Source organism: Dipodomys merriami, unplaced genomic scaffold (genome assembly GCF_024711535.1).
Source record: "Dipodomys merriami isolate MVZ:Mamm:240054 unplaced genomic scaffold, mDipMer1.0.p SCAF_26, whole genome shotgun sequence".
Lineage (NCBI taxonomy): Eukaryota > Metazoa > Chordata > Mammalia > Rodentia > Heteromyidae > Dipodomys > Dipodomys merriami.
The window spans coordinates 14,031,458-14,050,256 of record NW_027204048.1 but is presented as its reverse complement, the minus strand read 5'-3'; the positions used below and the strand labels follow the sequence as shown (position 1 = coordinate 14,050,256).

The 18,799-nt window shown below is 38.0% G+C and overlaps 1 protein-coding gene across 20 annotated transcripts in view; it reads left to right on the top strand.

Annotated features, from left to right (window-relative positions):
- Trpm3 (transient receptor potential cation channel subfamily M member 3) overlaps positions 1-18,799 on the top strand; it is a 517,403-nt gene that overhangs the window by 233,687 nt on the left and 264,917 nt on the right. For all 20 annotated transcript variants that reach the window (XM_070035730.1, XM_070035729.1, XM_070035727.1 and 17 more), the window contains exons 3-5: positions 275-479; positions 14,972-15,185; positions 18,138-18,262. In XM_070035730.1, coding sequence (XP_069891831.1) covers positions 275-479; positions 14,972-15,185; positions 18,138-18,262 — 544 coding nt within the window. The remainder of the gene's footprint in view (positions 1-274; positions 480-14,971; positions 15,186-18,137; positions 18,263-18,799) is intronic.

Sequence of the window (18,799 nt, the reverse complement as noted above, 5' to 3'; positions counted from 1 at the left end):
GACAACTTTTGTTCACAAGTATCCATTTTCCAACAATGCAGCTGAAAAAGCTGTGGAAGGAGGTCAAAGGGCCTTATTGTAGCTTACATAGCGAATGGAGAGTTGGAGGGAAGAAGTTCCTGAGTTCACTATTTATGAGATACAGCAGCCTGTGTCTGAGAAGTGACTAAAATGGGTGAAGACAGACTGTCGATTTCTACAGCTGATTACCTGGAGTGTGAGTTCCAGTAGTGTTCACACAAAGGGTTCACATTTTTCACCTCTTATGTTATAGGTGTTGCTGTGGGCGTCTAATAGGCCAACATGTCGGACTCACTCCCAGTATCTCTGTGCTTCAGAATGAGAAAAATGAAAGTCGCCTCTCCCGAAATGACACTCAGTCTGAGAAGTGGTCCATCAGCAAGCACACTCAGCTCAGCCCGACGGACGCTTTTGGAACCATTGAGTTCCAAGGAGGTGGCCATTCCAACAAAGCCATGGTAATCAGACAGCCCACCATTCATTCTCACATCCAGCAGGGTGGCCAAGAGCCTGCGACTTAGTGTCCAGGCCCATCCTCAACTATGCCACTAACTGGTGGGGTGACCTTGCCTTGTATGCCTAACCTCTTATTCTGTAATGAGCAGAAAGAAAGTCTTCCTTCTAGGACTTCTTAATGAGATCAGACATAGTAACTGTTATAATTAAGAGTATGACAAGTCCATTTTTATTAACAGCTATTAATTATACGTAGTAATGGGGTGTGGTGAGATATTTCCATACATACATTCACTATGCCCTGATCAAGTGCAACTCTCTTTACCTATTCCCTCATATACAGCCTTCCTGGCCTCTTATCCATCACCATGCCACACCCATCTTCTAGCTGCCACATCTAAGAGAGTCCATGCGGTACTGCATGTGTGTGTCTGGTTCATTTTCTATAGTTAATCTTTATTTATGATGCTATTTCCCATGTCTCATCCATTTAGATCTGTTTTTCCTAAATCTATTCTCCTTGCTTTAGTAAAAATAATGTTGCTCTTAGGTTTCTATTTGTCCTGTTCATGTCTACCATTTATCTTGATTCAAGGTGAAAATGATCATCACAGCCTATTTACTTTCTGATTCTGAGATAGCCTGCCATCCATACAGAATGCTATTGATCTGAGCAGCTGTTCCTAACAGAAGTTTGTATAGGAAGAGAATTTCTTTTATGGAGGCTTTAATATGTGTAATTATATATATATGTATGTATACACACACACAAATTTTACTTGTAGGAGTTTTTACTTCTACATTTCAGTAGAAATCATGGGCCACTCTCTATTTGGCTGACATATATTGAAAGCAATAAGGTATGGAAGATACTTCCAAACTTCTGGAAGTTGTATAACACAACACACTTGGTTCTGGTAGACAGAGCTAGGTGAGGGAAGAGCCGTAGGAGGTAACATTGCATAGGAACCCTAGAGCGTTCTGAGTTTGGACAGGAAATTCTGCTGAAAACCGCATCCTGAAAAACTCAAGGAAGACACCTCACACATGTTAGTCTAAAAATGTGTATTGGTGCCGCCTCTCTTCTCTTCTCTTTTCTCCTCCTCTCTTCTCTCCTCTCCTCTTCCCACTCCCCTAACACAGTAATTTCCTTACTAAGAATGGTGACTCACAATTTTTCCTTGGAAAATTAATTTTGAGCTAGATATTAAATTAAAACCTATATACCTATTCAATTTGAACTATATATTAGAAAGAACGGGATGCTACCATGTGTCACCTTCAGCATGGTGAAAAACAAAGAATAGGTTAGTGCGTCTTGTCCTATACAGAACTAAGGGAAATGGAGATGGTCAGATTTCCTACCCACTTAAGGGATGTTTTTGTATATATAAGGTCACTGAAGGTCCTTTGGGCAGCACAATCCCCACTCATAAGATGGGACTGAAATGCTACAAGTGTGGAAGTGGCTAATTGGATGATCATCATGACAGAACTTGAAATCCACCACCTTAGCAGGGTGGTGAATGGTGGTTTTAGCTGCTGTAGCCAGAGGGCATGTGGGAAGCCTCTGGCCATAATTTTCAATGCTAACCTTCACTGTCAAATATGGAATAACACTCCTAAGAGTGTCCTGTGAAGCCAGGTACTCGAGAGTCTAGGCTACCATAAGGTGCCATTGTCTCCACATGAATTGGTTTGCTTTTTGTGGCTTGCCTTCAGATAACCTGTAAATCACAGAAGACAAGCCATCTGTACTTTGGCCAGATGATCATTTTAACTGAAAATTGCTCTCAAGTACCTGCAATTCATAAAACCTATAGCCAATCACAAATGACTTCAGCCAGTTTTTACAAGTCCAGTCATCTTCCCCACCATTAAAAGTTTCTAAGAATAGATGATGAGTTCACTAGTGATGAGAATAGTTCTGAATCCAGGCAGACCAAGTTCATTCAAGAGTATCAAATAAATGTATGTGACCTGGCAAAAGTTACTTGATTTTTTTACCCTTGGTAATTCAACCTATTCAGTAGAATTCATTGTTGACACTCTCATTCAAAAGCACTAAATGTGATGACATGTATAAAACAGTGACATACACAGTGCTGGATACTACATAAATTTAAACTAATTTATATTGTGTTATTGTTACTCTAATCATCATAATTTGTGTTAGGCTCTGAAATAGAAAAAAACAGAATGGATATTCATAAAAGAAGAAATTCAAAAAAATCAAGGCTATTCATTTAGGTGTATAGGTATTGCTATATTAGCTTTGATCATTAATTTTTATATACTTTTGATCATTTATTTTTATACACTTCCATAGCCCAAAGATTGACCTTTGAGTCTGAAGCCACATTGCATTTTATTAATATCCTGGCTCTCTCATTTACCATCTGTGTAAATGTCCAGTTTACTTACCTTATGCCTCAGTTTCTTCATCTGTAAAAGGAGGGTAGTAATTCCTATGCTTCATAGGGCAGTCTGAAGAATTAAATAAGTTAGTATATATTAAGTGTTTAGAACAGTATATATTGGTGTTAAAATTATATAAACATTTGTTCTTGGTATTACCTCTACAAAGAGTGCTTTAATAACTCTAAGATAGGCAGTTACTCTCTGAGCAAAACTTTTCTTTGTGAAACTAATCAGAAAAATGAAAATTCATTTTTTTTCTTTCTTCTTCTATTTCTTTTTGTTAGTGGATGTTTAGCAAGTAGAAGGCCCAGCTAGCTATTCAACCAGACAAATGAATACTTTGTCCCCATTGAAAACTTCTCCATCTGCTATTCTGATTCCCATTTCTAGACAAAGAAACAGAGTTTTGCAGATGTCAGAAGTCTGATTTTATAAAGCAGGGTAAGTGGTTTAGTGCCAACTTGTGAACTTTTTTTGCCTCTTATCCTCCTGGGAAAACTGGCATGCAGTTTTTATAGAGGGAATCAGCATCCAAAAAAGAGCTCAGCATTCACCCAGGCAAGGCATATTTAGTTATTCTCACCTAATGTAACTTTGATCCCTTGCTCTGACAAGTCTTGGGGTTGAAATGATTTTTTCTTTGCTTGTTTGCCTGTCCTGGGGCTTGAACTTGAGGCCTGGGCCCTGTCCCTGAGCTTCTTTTGCTCAAGGCTAGCACTCTACCACTTGAGCCACCGTTGCCACTTTCAGCTTTTTCTGAGTAGCATTTATTGGCGATGAGTCTCACAGACTTTGCTGCACAGGTCTCCTGAGTAGCTAGGATTACAGACGTGAGCCACCAGTGCCTGGTTTCAAGTTCAAATGATTTTAACAAAGTATTTGAGAAATTCTATAGACAGACAGACTCCTATTAATTTCTTTAAAGTAAAATGTAACATAACTTTTGTCCTACAACCACCCCAAGATGAAACCCTGTGCCTGTCAAATGGACAGGGAACAGTACACATAGTATGCAGTAGATTATAGGAGTTTGGGTAGAGGATGCAATAGTTGAAAGAAGGCATGTGTTAATGAAATCATCCTGGGCAGGAATACTGGGCATCTGAACTGTAATGTGGGCAGGATAGCAACATGTCAGACCTTTAGCACTAAAGATACTCAAGGGATTGCATGCAATGTTTGTCCAATTTGGCAGCTTTGAGTAATTTAGGAGATCATCACCAATGACATTCAAGACTCCTAATGGTTTTGAAAGTTACTAAGGTTATTGGCAGTGCCCAGCTAGGCTTAAAAAAATACTAATTATCCCAATCTACATGAGGCAACTGGAGCCCCAAGATATTCAGTTATTTTCTCAGTGTCACAATTATTTAACAACAAACTTCTAGAACCCAACTTCCTAGGACCCAACTTCTCTTCTCATAAGTGCCTACAGCAGATAATAACCATTTGGAGGTGTGAGGAGGAAAACACAGGCAAGTCTCTGAAAGGTAGCTAATTCCTATTACATTTCTAGTTCTTTCAAAGAGGCCTTGAAATTTTTGGAGTAAAATCATCCAATCAGTTCTGCTTGGCGAGGTTCATTGAATCAAAAGCTGGGAGCCGAGAGAGGTCTTTGTACAATTACATCTTAGAAGGGGCTCAGTGACCCTCACCTGTAATCCTAGCTACTCAAGAGGCTGAGATCTGGGAATCGTGGTTCAAAGCCAGCCTGGGCAGACAAGTTCGCTTGAGACTCTTACTTCCAATTAACCACTCAAAAACTGGAAGTGACGCTGTATAGTAGTATAGTGCTACCCTTGAGCACAAAAAGACTCAAGGACAGCACCCAGGCCCTAAGTTCAAGCCCCACAACCAAAAACAACAACAAAAAGTTACATCTTAGGTTTATAGATCCATTTCCCAAGTACATTGTGGTGTTGGAGCCTCAGTTTCCATTCTTGGCAAGCCCCAGTGCACATTTCAGACAGAAGTCATGAACCTCAGGGAGTTTCAAGATACTAAAAGAAGAATTTTGAACTCTCTTCCAATACCAAGCTGCATCCTAGCAGATTCCAGCCCTAGCCCCCAAAGACAGTCCCTGTATTACCCCAGGACATGGCATTTCATTAGGACACCTCATGACCTTTCCTAAAATGTCAGAGAGAGCAGCAAGATGACTCTGTGAACAGATGTCATGTGGTTCCTCAAAGATGCTCCTTCATCTGGGTTACCATACATTTATTTAGAAGGAAGCATTGCTGAGCTTGAATACAGACTCTGTCTTATTTGCTTACCAATCATCTCTCCTAATTAATGCTGAGCTGACTTGTAGGCCCTGTACGAATAAACCTAATTAAGGACGTGTATTTAAACCTCTCAAGGAATCCACATAATTCTCTTCAGGTTTTCCCTAGCTATTTACTGCTTATTAGATCAGGTTGAGCCCCTTATTATAGTTTGCATATAATTTAGATAATTATCCTTAGGCCTCATTTTCACACTGAAAGCTCTCACTATTGGGTGTCACAGGGAAAGGCTTCCTCTAACCATTGTGGGTGGGGAGAGGACGCATAAAGGGAAGGAGGAGGTCAGCATCCACTGAGATGTAAAACTTGTCCATCTTTGCATTCTGCAAATTTGATCTGGAAATCATTGATTGGCATACACCAAATAGGAAATTAAATAAACCCTCCCTCACACACATTTTTTTTAAAGCCAATCACCAGATTGCTAACCGAGCAGTTTTATATGAGCATAGTACAGCTTCTGGGATGTGTTGTAATTATTCTACTGATTTTTTGAAAATTCTCCATTTTATAATCTCAAGACCACAAATTAGTAGTGTCTTTGGATATGAAATGGAGACTGAAACTAGGGTATGTCGCTTATCTTTCCAATCCTAATCGGATGAATTCAAGATGGAAAATCTAGCCTTCTTCCAAGAACCTATTCCTTTTCCTTAGCTCTAGAAAAAGAATGCTAAATAATTCTGGAAGAAATTTCATAGCCTTAACTCCTCTGACCTGCTCATATGCTTAGTGAAGTTTCATATTACTTTTGAATCTCTACCTCTGAGTTCTTAGCATCTCTAGAAGTAGCTCTTACCTACCACTGGGAAATTGCAAAAACAATATGGCAGGTTCACTTCCCAAGTCTTGTGGATCATCAAACTGAGAATTTAATAACAGTGAAGACAATTCCAAATATTTTCTTTCTAGGCAGATTTTATATCTGTTAAGCCATCATAAGCATTAAACCCTGGCTGCAAAACAAAAGGCTCTATGGATATAGAAAGCCGGTATCAGCAGAATTATCTCAGCAGTATGACATATTCTGTTTGGCCATAGCTTTAATTACAAATGCCCCCCTTCAATGTGGCTGCAAAGAATTAAAACAAAAATGAAATGATGTTTGTCATATTTCTCAACAGAAAACAGACTTGGCATATTTCCCACTAGAGACCTGAAAGAAAGACATTAACAACACTGTGAAAGTAGATTTAGCAATGTCATGTCCATTACTGAGGACAAAGACTACTTAATAAATACCAAGTGTTTATTTCTAAAAATTAATGATGTCTCTGTAGTGTAAGGACAGAACTTTTCAGTTCACGTTGCCAAGTGTGTAGCCAGATTTATTATTCCACAGCTCCTTTCCAGGTTCATGAAAACATTTTCATTACAACAGCTTGGACAAAGTTACATGGATAAAATTTCAGGCTCAAAGGGTGACTGACAAATTACCCGAGCCAAAGAGCTCCACAAAAGCTCAGATTCAGAATGCCAATGGTTTTTGTTTTTTATTTTCTAAAGGAATAGCCCCATCGGTTCCAAGTGCTCACAGCAGCCTATGCTCACTGTGAATGTAATGAACGGAGGGCAAAGGGCACTTTCTGCTGACGGTGACACCTCTGTGACCTGCAGTCACATTGATAAGTGAACAATAACATTCCTAGTGATGATTTTGTGGGGAATTGCAGGAACATCTCCTGCTCATGCTGTAGGCTGAATAAAACCTCCAGACTTACCAAAGCCCTCTGCTATTCAAATGAAAGTTGTGGGCTTTGAATTCAGGGCCTGGGTGCTGTCCTTAAGCTCTTTTTGTTCAAGGCTAGCACTCTACCATTTTGAGCCACAGCACCACTTCCAGTTTCCTGGTGGTTAATTTCAGATAAGAGTCTCAAGGGGAATGTTTTTGCCTAGGATGTCTTCGAAGCACAATCCTCAAATCTCAAACTGCTGAGTTACTAGGATTATAGGCATGAGACACAATCTGGTGGAAGACAAACTTTAGATGAATGATTTTTTGAATAATTTGTCAGTTACTATATATTTTTTATTTTATTTTATTTTTTTGGTGTCCGGTCGTGGGGCCTGAACTCTGGGCCTGGGTGCTGTCCCTCAGCTCTTCAGCTCAAGGCTAGCACTCTACCGCTTGAGCCACAGTACCACTTCTGGCTTTTCTGCTTATGTGGTGCTGAGGAATGGAACCCAGGGCCTCATGCATGCAAGGCAAGCACTCTACCACTGAGCCACCTTCCCAGCCCAGTTACTATATTTTTATATTTATTAAAGATTCATTCCTCCAGTATTTTTCCTGTTTTGTGTTCATGTAAAATATTAGGACTTTAAAAAAACTCTATTTGGGCCAATAGCAAATACCTGCCACATTATCTTCATGCTTTTACATGCTGTTATAACTAAATACCTAAGATTGCTTAATTTATTTCGCAGGATAGTTAATATACAGAATTTAATTCCCCCTCATTTGGGAAATCAAAGTGCATTTTTTTCTCAAAAACAACGCCACCTTCCATAGCACCTAAGCAAGCATCTTGCTGCCTAATAAATGTACTAATAGAAAAGATTAAAGATACATAATTCCTGGCATGGGTAAACTTATTTGAGCTCAGCTTCTCCATTAAGATGATAAATTGGGGAGTCTAAAAGCATGTAGTAAAGAGAGTATTAGGTAGCCCAGAACAAGTACTTTTATAAATACTTACACTAGTCACTCATACACATAATGCCTCCACTGGAGGAATGAAGGTTATTTTGAGAAGTACAATAGTTAAGGAGTGAAAGGCAACTTATTTGGGCCAGTTTACAGAAAACATAAATGTGAACTTGCAATACTGAATTTAGTCTTTGTTCAACTTCCTTTTTTTTTTTTTTTGCCATGCACTTTCCACAATTTAATTTTTGTAGTTTTTTTGGTGTGTGTGTGATGTGATCAGAGTCAATCCCCATTTAACAGAATTGATGCTGATGTTGGCCGAATGATTACATTATCCATAGCTGATGCTGAAAGGTGCTACTGCAAAGGTCAGAGAAACCTCTAAATGGGCGTGCCATGTCAGAGTAATTCCCAGGTGACCACATATAATAGACACGATCAGAAGTCTTCTTGTTATGTGGAAAAAATAATCTCTTAGCAATCAATGGGCTCACAAGTAGACAGGCAAAATAGCTTATCTTGATAGCCAAAATAACTTAAGATTTCAACTTGCATTGACCATTTAACATAAATTGATTAATTACCCTCTACCCAACCATGTATAAGCATGCAGCTGTTGATGATTTAGCACATGAGGTAACCGTTATAAACACCTAGGAAACTTACTGAATATTATGATACTATAATTATGCCATTATGTGTATGAGATATTTTATAAGCTAACATCTTTAATAATATGATTTAAAATTTGAAATTTTGCTGGGTGCTGGTGTCTCATGTCTCCTAGTTCTAGCTACTCAGGAGGCTAAGATCTGAGGATCATAGTCCAAAGCCATCCCAGGCAAGGAAGTCTGTGAGACTCTTATCTCCACTTACCCACCAAGATGGAAGCAGAGCTGGGAGTCAAGTGGTAGAGTTTTAGCTTTAGGCAAAAAAAAAGCTCAGGGACAGCACTCAGGCCTTTGAGTTCAAACTTGGGGAACAACGCGTGTGTGTGTGCGCGCACGCACACACACACACACACACACACTCTGACATCTTCAGATAACCTCAAAATATTTCATTCCTGGTTTTGATGACGCTTTTATCCCTGAAATAATTTACATGAGTTGCTAAATAGTAATGACTAAAAAGGAGAAAAAATAACAAATTGATTCATTTAAACTCTCTGTTCTTTTATTTTTTATTGTTATGATAAAGGGGATGTACAAAAGGGTTATAGTTATATAAGTCAGGTCAAGTATACATTTATTTTGGGACAATGCCATTTCTACCCTTGATTTCTCCCAGTTTTTCTCTCCTCTATTTTTTTATTCCTCAAGAGAAAAGCATATTAATCACAAATATTAGACAACATCAAAGGGCCAAGGCTGCTCATTATATGTCAGCTTTGCCGTGTTCTGGATAGTTAGGTGTAGCCCACAGTTAATCCTATGTTCTGAGTAATAAATAAGTTCTCACCAAAAGGCTTTAGGTTAGTGGTGACATGCTGAAGAGCTTGTCAATCGCATATTTAAAAAATTATTCATCCAATATTTTCCCCCTCTTCATTTTGATTTTCAGGTAAAATATTGTGGGTTATTTTCTTCCATTAGGACTGGTAGTAAATGCCGGACACATTGTCTTAGTGGGTTTTTAATTTTTGTTTGTGTTGCTTTTTACTTCTCTAACCAAATACTTAAGGCTGAGTATTTTTTAAATAAAAAAACACATTTGTTTCTCACAGTTCTGGAAGCTATGAAATCTAAGACGTGGAGGGTTACTGCTGGCAAGGGCCATCTTACTGCCTTAACCCACTGCAGAAGGTGACATGGATACATGTGTGCATACTTGTGTATCCCTATATGCACACATACACACAGATAGAGGGGAGGGGGGAAGAGGAAGGCGTACTCATCCTTCTATTAGGAATTCACTTTATAATAACAGCATGAATCCAATGAGGAAGGCAGAATCTTTCTGATCTAATCACTTTTTTAGCTTTATTAACTTGCATACATTTATCTTTTTTTAATTGAAAAGGTGATAAGCTGCCCCCCCATTACAGTTACATAAGTAAGGCAGTAATTACATTTGTTTTTAATCATTGTTACCCCATCCCTCCTTATCTCCCACTTACCCCTCCTTCTCCTTGGCCAAGATGTAATGTTCATATCCAACAATGTCAAGTGAGTATCAATGTTGCTGTGGTTCATCGGTGTTCTGCTGTTTCTGTGATTCCTTTCCCTTTCACATATTGCATTATCTATTATGCAAAACACGATGTACAAAAAATTAAGAGAAATGAAGAAAAAACAATAGAGAAAAAAAGACTGAACTATATATATATATATATATAGTGTCTAATGAAAACCTCTTGTTTCCGTAAGTTGTAGTTCATGTTCATATGCTTCATTATTATAGTCTTTTGCACTGAGAACTTGGTTTGTTGAGCTCATATTCATATCATATGAATATCATATTCATATTCTCGTTTTTACAAATTAGGGAAATCGTACGTCCTGCTTTTCTTTGGGTCTGGCTTACTTCACTTCATATAATTTTTTCCAAGTCTTTCCATTTCCTTATGAATGGAACAAAGTTATGCTTTCTGATGGAAACATAGAATCCCATTGTGTATATGTGCCACATTTTCTTGATCCATTCATCCATTGAGGGGCATCTGTGTTGGTTCCTAATCACTTCTTAAGAGCTCTACTTCTCAGTACTCTTGCAATGAAGACTTGGTTTTGTTTACTTGAACTATATTCAAACTATAGTACACACAGTTGGAATTTGGCCCGGAGAGGAGTCATCCTCATTGATGCTCATGTCCCCCAAGGAGCAGAAAGACATGCAGAACCTCAAACCCCACCCAGACTTATTGTATCAGAACCTGTGTTTAAGACAAGGTCACCAGATAAGTGATTCAAAGTTGAAAACAAAGCCCAGGCTAGAGCCTTCTGTGAGAACAGTATCTCTAAGACATCTGACTTCAACAATTGATGAACTATTGGATCACTAGCTCTGAGATCCTAGTCACGCCTCTTCTGTGGGTCTTTGTGTCCTTTCCTATGAACCTGGGCAGAATTGGCTGATCTCTATGGTTTCATGATTCCTACCTCCAAGTTTCTTTTATTCAAGTGTGACTGTTTCATAGTCAATGCTGAAAGGCATATGTGTGTGTGTGTGTGTGTGTGTGTGTGTGTGTGTGTGTGTGAGAGAGAGAGAGAGAGAGAGAGAGAGAGAGATCAGGTTCAACAACGTCTCTCCCGCAAAGGTTTTGCAAAATGGAAGATCAACTGATATATGAAAGTAAGCAGAAAACAAATACCCTAAGTGTGATTGAGAGTCACATTGCATTCACATGGGCTTGCATTTTCAGGAAAAGTCATTGTGAATGATGAAAAGCCTTTGAAAGGTGAGAATGATTTCTATCAGGGTAAGGTAGACGACTTTAATACCCATGACTTTGGGGAACAGCATTAGTGAAGTGCACAAAGAAGTGAAGGGAAAAAACCCACAAACTTCTCAATAAGGACAAATTAGAGATAATCCCTAACTGCAGCATGAGACGTTTTATATCCTGATGTTTTCAATTAAGACATAATATGATCACAAAAGGGACTGGCGAAAGAAGTCTGCCTGTTGGTGTCGATAGAGTAGCTCAGGGCCAGAGAAATCAGTAGGAGGCAATGGTGACAATCCAAACTGATATACTTAAAGGAGAGTGTGTAGCTCAAATGGCAGCTGAAGAACACAGAGAAAGGCCTGGTGGGAAAAACAATATTTTAAGGAATGGACGATAAGGTCTAGGAAACTAATTAGTTATAGGTAAAGGAAGAGAAGGACAGAGAAAGAAGTATTTATATTTTCAAAGTTCAGAAAAAAGGACTCTGGTGTCAGCCCTCATTGTGAATGCTACTCTCCCTTCCCTTTACTAGCAACATGAACTTCAATACTTCGTGGATCTTTTGGGCCCCATTGGTAAAATGTGGATGATATCAGTCTCTTTATTGTTGAAGTACATGAGATGGGACATGGAAGCAACACAGCATTTATGTGCCCTGAGCACACATAGTCATATGTTATGTTATGATCTTTTTGGTCAACAATGGGCCACACATATACAATTGTGATCCCCTAGGATAATGGAACTGATGAGGTAGTAGCATTATCAAAGTCTAAAGGTTGTAATAAGTCACAGTGCTCATGTTTGTGGTGGTATTGCTTTAGAAACAAACCTCCTGCACTGCCAGTCCTATAAATATGTAACATACTTTTGTTTATTGTAATGGGGCTTGAACTCAGGGCCTGAGCACTGTCCCCTGAGCTCTTTTGCTCAAGGCTAGCACTCTACCACTTAGAGCCACAGCTTCACTTCTGGTTTTGCAGTGGATAATTAGAGATAACATTCTCATGTCTTTCCTGCCCAGGCTGGCTTCAAACTGTGATCCTCAGATCTCAGCCTCCTGAGTAGCTAGGATTGCAGGCATGAGCTACTGATGCCTGGCTGCACATTAAAATTTGTACAGTACATAATACTGTAGTAAATGACTGTGTTACTGGTTTATGTATTTATTATAGAGTACTTTTAAATCATCATTTTACTGTGTACTCTTACTTATAAAAATGTTTACTGTCAAATATATGTGGCATACTGTGTGTGTGTTCATGCAATCTCAGATACTAAGTTTAAAAAAAAAGAGAATAGACCAATTATTGGTCCACAGTTAATCAAAACTTTCCTCACTCCTGCAACATATAGACCTAAGAATACCATAAGCTGGATTATTTCTATCTAATTTATATACTGTATTATCCAGCACTTTACAGAATAATCATACCTAATGCTAGACTGTTGGTTTGTTGTCTTGTTATGTTGAAGACACAGTTGGTGCTACCGTTGTGGAATAGGCCTTCTGTTTAATGACTGCTTCTTCAAAGTGATCCTTTTACCTCTTTTAGAGGACAGATATCCACCCCACCCCTAAACACTCTAGTGTTATCTGGGATGTGTCTGCGCTTAAGATTTATTGAGCTTCCTAGACATGAGAATTAGTATCCCTGAATATTTCTGAGCAACACTCCACCTTTCTCTCTTCAAATCTTGCCATCGCCTCATTATTTCTTTTTTTTTTTGCCTAACGTTCTGATTTTCTCTTCCTCCTCTTTACTTTTCTTTTATGGCTTCTATTCCTTTGTTTGTCACCATGCATTGGTTTATTTCCTGAAACGATTGTCAATGTGTCAGTTCTGTAATTTGTCCATTGGAATTTTCACATTTTAGGGTGTTTTCTTTAAAAATAAATTCTACTTTTTCAAATGGACATAGGCATATCTTTTTGCTCTTTGTTCCTTTCTCTCACCCACTCACCTGAATTCATTTTGATGTGTTAAATATGATTTTTGTATTCTGAGATCATTTCAACATTGTAGAGGAAGATCTTACTCTGTTCTATGTTATTTCCTCTGGTTCTCATTTATGGTGCTTTATTTCTTTGTGTGATTTGTGATTTTATTTATTTAATTTATTTTTATTTTATTTTATCTTATTTTTTTTGTTGGTCATGAGGCTTTAACTCAGGGCCTGGGAGTTTTACTTCACTCAAGACTAGCAGTTTACTACTTTGAACCACAGTGCCACTTCTGGTTTTCCAGTGGTTAATAGGAGGTAAGAGTCTCATGGACTTTCCTCCTCCAGCTGGCTTTGAACTGCAATCCCCAGAACTAAGCCCCCTGAGTGGCTGGGATTATAGGCATGAACCACCAGTGCTCAGCTTGATTTTCTTCTCTAATGTTTTACTTGGTTACTATGGCATGTTTATTTTCCCATGGGGCAATGGGATGTGTACTGACACGTCCCTCCCCCAGAAGACTGGCATTGTCTTCTGCCAGTTATCCACAGCCATTACTCAATCATACTGTGTACATGAATTCTCTGCTTGACACACCTCAAACCACATTGGCAGTGTCCAAGAGGAGTAAAACCTGTGTCAAAGGCATTCATGTCTTAAAATAATCATAAGGGAGTTGTTTCCCATTCTTTCAAAGGGATGGTTGAGGTAGGCAGGCTTTGTTGCCACTGTCTTTTGTGCAGTTGCGTATTGTTTTCTTCCTTGTGCTTCAAAGTGCAGTTCTTTCCAGAGCACCAGCTTCCTTCTATTGAACTCCCTCGTCAGCACAAGGCCATTAAATGAGATGTTCGAGGTCTGCAGGGTTTAAGGGTTCAAGCCAACCCTGCTTGGTATTACATGCTCTCGAGATTCCAGCTCTGTTTTATTTGGGAATTGAATATTCCTTCTTTCTATGTTATTTCAATAATGTGTTTCAGATGACCTTTGACTTTTTGGCTAATATCTAGTTGTGTGTGGCTAGAAACACAAAGATTTATGCAATTAACCTAAGACTTAAATGAGTATGCACATGATTCTATATATTGTATCTAAAGCATCTCACTGATACAGACTAGTAATTTTACTTCCTGTTGCATGTAGTAAAATCTTGATTTTTGCTGTAAACATGAATTTCCCAATTATACTGTAGGAATCATTGCCATGCTTCTTGTCACTTATCTTGAAAATATAACAGATCTGTGATGTGTTTGTAAGAGAATTAACTATAACTTGCTGTTATGATAGAATCTTTCATAACCTCTCAAAATAATAGAATCACAAAAACATGAAAACACAATTATACCTGCCTCTAGTTTACTTCCAAAGTTGGCTCCCATTCAGAGCATTAGAGACATATGAACCTTTCCATAAATTTCAGTAGTAGTAAAATAGTAATATAATGACTCTTGGGCAAAGAACTAATTCTAGGAGAATTGTGCTTAAATTACACTTTAGAAAATCAAATTGTTTTTTTTTTTAAGTTTAGTGAATGTCAAGCTTACAGATATTTCAAGGAAACCTTTACAAGTGTTTAATCTCCTTGTCTTCTATAACTTATCTGGTAAGGAAATGAGCGCCCCTTTCTAAACTATCTGATTTCACATGAGACATTTTACTCAACTAGGGACACACACACACACACACACACACACACACACACACACACACACACACACACACACACACACTGCAATCTGAAAAGAACACCAGCCTCCTGCAGCCTTGTCTGTCTCTCTAATTGAGAGCTTTTCTTTCCCTAGTATGTGCGAGTATCTTTTGATACGAAACCTGATCTCCTCCTACATCTGATGACTAAGGAATGGCAATTGGAGCTTCCCAAACTTCTCATCTCTGTGCATGGCGGCCTGCAAAACTTTGAACTCCAGCCAAAGCTCAAACAAGTCTTCGGAAAGGGACTCATCAAAGCAGCCATGACAACTGGAGCATGGATATTCACGGGGGGAGTGAACACAGGTAATTAGAGTGGGACAGAGAGGAAAGGCCCAGAACCCTGAGCATGTTGTGCCTAAAATCATTTTCTGGGGCCAGGGTTATTTATTCTCTCCCTCAATGCCTATGCGCACTTTCCTCTCTATCTTTCCTCTCACTGTATCTCTCTTCTGCTTTTCCCTAAATGATAACCACCCAGTTATTTCTCACAAGAAACAGATTGACTGTTTAACGGTTGATAGTGCAGAATTTGTAAACACAACTAATGGAATTTCACAGAATGTTTTCAGTTGCTCAAGTTGTATAACTATCCAATAATTTTTTAAAGAATAACTTCTGCTTTAAATTGGATGCTACGCCTCTGCTCTTTGAGAGATTTCCATTTTGGTGACAAATAGCTGTAATTTCTTTCTTTTTGTTTTTTGGAAATGCCATTTGTATGTGAGACATAAATTGTGGTGCAAAGTCTAGATTGTTATCTGCTTAGTGCTTTACCAGTGGATGACACACCTCACTCCAAACTACATATATATATATATATATATATATATATATATATATATATATATATACATATATACATATATATATTCCTATCTGCTGAATGAGTTTCTATATTGTGATACAGGTACACTGTCAAATTAGTTCTTACAAACCCACTTATAGTCAGTGCTTCTGTGTAAACAGAATACTGTGTAAACAGTATTATCATGCAACAGATAATGGATTGAATCCTTGAGAACGTTATAAGGATATTTCCCAGCCTAAGTCAAGTTGCTGTTAGAAGCACTCAAATAATAATTGTAGTAAGTTGATGCAAACTTGTCGCAAGGCTCAACGACTATCCAAGTACAGGGAGATACATTTGTAGTGGGACTTTCTGAACAAAACTCTGGAACACTGAGATTTAAATACCATGTTATCTCAATGTTGTTTATGGGTTTCGTTTATATGATGCTTGAATGAGATCCTTACCGCAAACCTTCCTACGTGTCTGGAATTTATGACCAACGTAAACATAGCTACACAGGCATGCTTCAACAGTAAACTTTGCAGACATTGCTGTGTGAAATTCAGACTCAGTCCCTAATCATGATCTTAGATTGAACTGCTTAGTGACCTCTTTAGTGATGATCCTATAGTAACCAGCTATCTACAAACTAAAGACTAGTCAGGTTTTACTAAATAAGAACCACTTTCCTGTAAGAATTTAGTCTTTTGCATTATGACACAAGGATACCAGCCTAAAGATTCTAAAGGTTCAAAAGAAATTCTAATCAGTTTTCTATTTTTAGGAGATTGGGACATTGTTTATTGTTTTTGTTCTTTCTCACAATGTATTCACTATCAGAAGAAGAATTTACACCTTAAGTACTATAAACCAAAGAGTTTTTCTGATCTGGCCCAAAATGTGAACTGTTCTAATGATGAATATTAAAACTACATAGGAGGTAATAGGAAAATTGGGGCCAACAAGAGCATACCAGGAACTTAAACTTCTTATCTAGGACTGATATTTTTATATTAATGTCCACTGATTTGCTTCATTTTTTTGTAGATTTGTTTTAGAAGTAGTCATATTTAAAAGTTAGCAAGTGAAAAATGACCTCTCCCAATACTGCCAGGGTAGCTCAATATGATTTAGTAGCCATTCACACTGTTTCATTTTGTATTGAAAATGAGACTTTCTATTTGAGCTTGTATTTCACAATTGAGTTATTGAAACATGTACATTCTCTCCCATCATTAAGTTGGCTGGTATGATTTGTTTTTAGTTAGTTCAGAGCAGTTTCTGAGCCCTTATTTAGGCTACACTATCTCTTGGAGCACAGAAAGTAGAGATACACATTGACCTGCCTTCAACTATTGGAAAATACATCCTTATATGTGATTATGAATCACTATAGGAAATATTATGTGATATATTGAGCTATTCAAGATACACGGCCTGCAATATATTCAAATGAATAAGAAATCAAGCCCAACTCAATGTTCTATAGAAGACGGCACTGAGTCTGAATTTATAAGTAATGGGTAGAATTTTGATAAGTAGAAACATTTTTAAGAAAATGTATCTTACAAGTCTTATATGGAAATCATCGATTGAGAGGGAGATTGTAGGTTAAAAAATTGTACCTGTGAATGGCTTGTGAAATGACAAGTTAGGTTTCCTACTATTTGTAAACCAAATTCCTTCACTTTTAAATATGAGGGAGAAGGGCATTATAATTGATGAGAGACAAGATGAGAATGGTGGAGGAATTGGAAGTATAGCTCAAGTGGTAGAGAGCCCGCTTTGAGCAAAAAAGCCAAGCAATAATGTAAGGTCCTGAGTTCAAGCACAAGTTTATACACACACCCTCTCTCACATACAATACACGTGGACATGCACACACAGAAATTGGAATTGTAGAATAGATGATTTATTTATGCATTTTAATGTTTTCAATATAAGAAGCAAACATTTTCTTTACAACTAGGCATTCCATATTATATGTTGTAAATAGATATATTGATTAAGATTAATAAAAATCTGAGCTAAGTAACTATTTGTATAACTAAACAGTGTGTATTACAAACTGTAGTACAGGTTTACTATCATATTGTATATTGTACTTTTTTCCCTCGGGACATAGTTATGATGTTGATTCTTGGTCACATTAACAAAGCACTATACTTTTAAGAGAAAGATTCCCTATGCTTTCCTTAAGAATTATATTTATTCTTTTTATAACTACTGAGCGCTTTTGACTTTTCCATGTGAATTAGGATGAAAACTGAATTGCTAGAGTACATATCAACTCTGACAAATATGTGGCATTATAGCCACCATTTCATATGTCTCTCCTGAAATGCGTCAAGTTGTATATTCAATTCATTTAACCATGGGAGAAGCGGGAGTCCCAACTTGCTATAGACCAATGGAAAAGGCATGACCATAATAAACAAGATGAATACTTCTCTCTCTGCTCTTAGGTGTTATTCGCCATGTTGGAGATGCCTTGAAGGACCACGCTTCTAAGTCTCGAGGGAAGATATGTACCATAGGTATTGCCCCCTGGGGAATTGTGGAAAACCAAGAGGACCTGATTGGAAGAGATGTAAGTCTTGGGGACTGTCCCTCCACATGACTTTTCCTACGGGGGCTCTCATGAGAGTAAAATTAGAAGGTAATTAGAATGTACCCGAGATAGTGTTCTTCCCTCCCCCCTTACCTCCCAAAGGGAAAATTGATCATTAGGAATTATTTCAACTGAGTTATTAGTTGTTTCTGAAAAAAATCTGTCTACATAGATCTAATGTCAATTCTAATCAAGAAAGGTTGAAAATAACACTTATCAAACCACCTTCTCTCTGCTTGAACCAAGTGATTTAGGCATAGTTCTGTCAAGGTTCATTTACACTGAGTAACAGTTGTGGAGATGAATGCAGGCTCCAGTTCACTGTTGCTTGAGTTCCTCTCGCATGTATCTCAGGAGAGCAGCAGGGGTTGGTGCTTTTCGCTGAAGCTGGTGGCTTCTCTGGGCAGCCTTTCTTTGGAGATGTTTGGCAAAGATATGGACACAGATGGATTCTTTACTTCCCACTTACTTCAAAATGTCAGCTTCTATTTCCTGTTCTGATGTCCAGGGCCACAT